This window comes from Phoxinus phoxinus (genome assembly GCF_949152265.1).
Source record: "Phoxinus phoxinus genome assembly, chromosome: 7".
NCBI lineage: Eukaryota > Metazoa > Chordata > Actinopteri > Cypriniformes > Leuciscidae > Phoxinus > Phoxinus phoxinus.
Genome location: NC_136882.1, coordinates 28,718,886 through 28,722,823, shown reverse-complemented (window position 1 = coordinate 28,722,823; position 3,938 = coordinate 28,718,886). Strand labels below are relative to the sequence as shown.

At 34.0% G+C, this 3,938-nt stretch overlaps 1 protein-coding gene across 1 annotated transcript; it reads right to left on the bottom strand.

Annotated features, from left to right (window-relative positions):
* Nucleotides 1-459: 459 nt before the first annotated feature.
* LOC307001794 (uncharacterized protein) lies at nt 460-3,645 on the bottom strand. Its single transcript, XM_079618715.1, has 8 exons — nt 3,104-3,645; nt 2,892-3,010; nt 2,759-2,819; nt 2,587-2,654; nt 2,396-2,498; nt 1,397-1,515; nt 1,154-1,299; nt 460-1,078 (listed from the first exon to the last, which is right to left on the bottom strand). The coding sequence occupies exons 1-8, from the start codon at nt 3,165-3,167 to the stop codon at nt 973-975; spliced, it is 786 nt and encodes a 261-aa protein (XP_079474841.1). The 5' UTR covers nt 3,168-3,645; the 3' UTR covers nt 460-972.
* Nucleotides 3,646-3,938: the final 293 nt, after the last annotated feature.

The following is a 3,938-nucleotide window of genomic DNA, read 5'->3' as shown; positions in this document are numbered from 1 at the left end:
GACGTCAGCCCATGGGAGGTAGGCTATATATTACATAACTTCAGCATTAAAAAAAATCGTTTTACAAAAAAAAAAGTTCACCATATAATTTTAGCAATAGCTTGATTTATACAGCATTTTTCATAAACTGCTTAAATTTATGTAAAGATATATATATATATATATATATATATATTATTTTATACAGTATTTTAAAGTGATAATATTATGAAACTATAGGCTAATGTATAATAATTAATTATGATAAATAAAATTAACTTTAATATGTAATAAAACTAATATATAATAAATGAAGAGATTCAGAAGGTTCACAGCTAGTTTGAAGGTACAGCCGATTGATTCTGCAGCATTCTGTATTCAATTATATATATATATATATATATATTACAAATATATTCTTCTTTTATTAATAAAGTTATATATAATATATACATATATTCTTTTTTTTTTCTTTTTTTTACTGTTAACCAACATATCTGCTTCTGATCACCTTGTTTGAGTTTATTTTGTGACAAAAACCAGGCTATACAATATACATTAGAAGGATGGAGATAAGAAATCACACATGTAATGCTGATGATCACTGCTAGCACTCATCAATGGGAAGAACATGTATAACAGTCACTTCAACTCTTCAGATGCATTATAAAAAAAAAACATTTTTGCATTTTTTTAAAGAAATGTATGAAAACTCAGAAATCATGAGCAAACAATGCAAAAAAAATATCTAAGAAGGCTAAAATAAATTACTCATAAGTGGTAGTACTCAGAATGTAAACTTTTTTCTCTATGACAACAATGTTTCAAGGTCTTAAAAATAGATCTGTATAACATTATCACAGTCTTATCTGTGGTCTATACAGAATGACAAAATCAAGTGACACTCTAAACTAAATTATAATTTTTCGAGAGGATCACTTTTATTCTGTGACATTTTCTCGCCATCCACTTGAGGCACTGTGGATCCAGCTGTTAGGAGAGGTTAGAGACGGATTCCTTGACCGGATTGAACTCTTCGCTGAGCTCTTCTGAGAGTGTCAGTACCGTTGATATAATGTGTTGTGTTAACTCTGACACCCTGTGAAAAGTAAATCCATTACTTGCATGATTACTTTCTTCTGATTCTAACAAATGGAATCAAAACCACTCTCACCAGCTCAAGAGATGTGCTGGCAACTGAGGATCCAGCTTGGACCCGTCCTCTTTCGAAAGAGACATTTTCAACTGCTTGAAATTGGCCTCAATATCCTTTCTTATGATGCATAACGGCAAGATGTCTTTGAAAGACTTTAGCACTTGCTGTAACAGAGACAAAAAAAAATAATGTTGTACAGAATCATACTTTTTTATGCTTTTCATGGATAGAAAATATTAAGTGAATGAAGATTAAACTCACATAAATTGCTGATAGCTGATGTGCGATGTACTTATGACTCCCCAGATGCTTCACATCTTCATTTACCTGCTGACTGAGAACCAGCAACTGGTTCAGCCTCACAATATAAGGAAAATAAGCTGGAAAGAAGAAACATTTTTAGCAACCTGATTACTGGGCTTTGCTTCATTAAAGAACGCTATTTTATACGTGTAAATAAATTAAATCTTCCTCCGTTTAAAATGTGAGATTCTAGCACTTTTTTAAGTATGTTTGTTGATTTTAATATACATGTATTAAGGAATCCAGCTCACTAAATGTTTGAAAAAGAATGCTAAAAACTAGTAAATGACTTTTCTGAAGAATTATATTTCGTCTTATGAGTGTTATTATAATGAGAGATTCAACCCGGCGCTCAGGTAAAGTTAAGAAGTCCGTGATAGGTGCTCTTGGGGTAGGGAAAAAATAACAGGAACAAAAAACGGGTCTCAGGCACTCAGTCAAAATAAAGATGAAGAGAAGGAAGTTAAAAAGCCTTGCCCTGAGGAAGACCATTTGTTGGTCGAAACATGTTGGCTCGTGTAATTTTTATTATGATTTAAGCCATATTTAATAAAGGCTTTTTAACTTCCTTCTCTTCATCTTTATTTTGACTGAGTGCCTGGGACCCGTTTTTCGTTAGTGTTATTATTATGTTTAAAAATATTTTTTATGCATTTTATGTATAGGCCTACTCATTTTATTTTTGTATTATCTTGAGATGGATATTATTTTTAATCGTTATAGTAATTATGGTATTTGTACTTTTTTCATGTGAAGTAGGCTACTTGGCACTTATTGTAATACTTTTTTTATTGTAGAACACCATAAGCTGCATTTCTCGTATAAGGTGAAATACAAATAAAGTGTATTATTATTTATTATTCCCCAGGTATGGTCTCAACCATTGGGTGGTGTTACAGTACCGCACTCCAAAAATAATTACCATTCTAGCCAATTATTCTACTTCTGTGGTCTCACCATCTGATGGAGATTTTTCCAGCATGTCGATAGGTCTTCCGTGTATCATATAAACTTCCACTCGAGGGAATACAGCGAATAAATTTATAACATCCAAATATTCCTAAAGAAATAGAAATAAATTGGAACACATTATCCAAAAATTATAATTGAGTTAAGAGGAATGGTTAATTGGTGATTAATTAGCCTACCTCAAGCTGAAGCACCGGTTCAGACGAATGTTCAAGGCACTGGTTCATCTGATATATTATCTCAGCCCCTATTGACACAACCAGATTCAGAGGTTGTAGGCTACATATATTTGATAGCAATTATACTAATACAGTAAAGTTATTATTGTCATCATTATAGTCTTAAGCTTACCATGTCTCTTAAAACTTTCAGACTCCTCGGGACTAGAGTCCTGTTTAAGATTCTCCTGAAACTGCTAATGTAGATTAGCTGTTTGAATGTTGCAAAACACAAAGTGTATTCAGCATCAGTGTAAGTGTCTCACCTGATGGACCTGAGCTCTGATCAACAGATCCAGCTGGCTGCAGAGACACAGCATCTCCAGTGCCACCTGCTCACTGCTCAGGTGAATGGGCATCAAGGGCTTCCTAACGCACACCTCAACTGTAAACAACGAGAAATAAAGCATGAATGTGTTCATATATAATCAGATGGTCATTTCATAAAAATTACTGTTATTGAAGAGATCGGCATTACCTTTGAAATGTGAACGATAAGAACAAGGTTTGCAAAGCGGATCCGTTCGACTCACAGCTGCCATTGTCACCGTAATAAACGCACCAGTGACAGAGATTTATATGATTAATACTGAATTTATTAGTTTATTTATCCATTAAGGGCGTTTGTCACTTTCATTGCAAAGGGGCATTTCAGCGGTCCTCTTCTCCATTGTGTTCGTTCATTCATTCACACCGCGGCATGAGATGTAAATAAAAGGCGTGGTCAAAACGATGAGAAACCACCGAAATGTGCCGGCTTTCTGTGAATCTGCAGATACCTGCCGTAGAAATAGAAAAAAGTCTCTAGAATAGCAGTTTATGACACAAGGTTCGGAATGGGCGGGCTTAGTGGCCCAGGCTGAGTCGAAATAAAATACAATTATTTGACGTTGTGTATTTTTAGTTAATATGCAGAATTTTTCTCAGTTGTATTATTTAGGAAGATTTGCCCATAGACCGCAAGTAAAGCAGTAGCTACGTTTATTGAATTGTCACGAGGAACCCGTTACTTTTCAATGCGCTGTTCAGGATGGACCAATTACAGTCGTTTGTGGTTTTGTTGACGTTTGTGGTTTTAATTATTATTTTAATAGATATTTCCCGGCTGGTGACCGGCATTTTAAACATTGTTTTGCACCACTTTAATGAATGAGAAATTAACCATAACAGTTGTCACTTTAGATCTAGGCTCCTAAATAAATGTAAAGGCCATCTACATTAGTTTAATGACGAAAACCCCCCTGGCTAAGGAATTAACAACACTTTTTGTTACATTTATCATTGTCAGAAGGTAATATATTTAATATTTAATG

What these genes read in the sequence shown, in the direction of transcription:
- LOC307001794 (XM_079618715.1), bottom strand. Translation starts at nt 3,167, where the DNA reads ATGGCAGCTGTGAGTCGAACGGATCCGCTTTGCAAACCTTGTTCTTAT. An exon ending in TTATCGTTCACATTTCAAAG is followed by an intron (nt 3,011 to 3,103) that starts GTAATGCCGATC and finishes CGTTGTTTACAG; the next exon opens with TTGAGGTGTGCGTTAGGAAG. An exon ending in CCAGCACATCTCTTGAGCTG is followed by an intron (nt 1,079 to 1,153) that starts GTGAGAGTGGTT and finishes TACTTTTCACAG; the next exon opens with GGTGTCAGAGTTAACACAAC.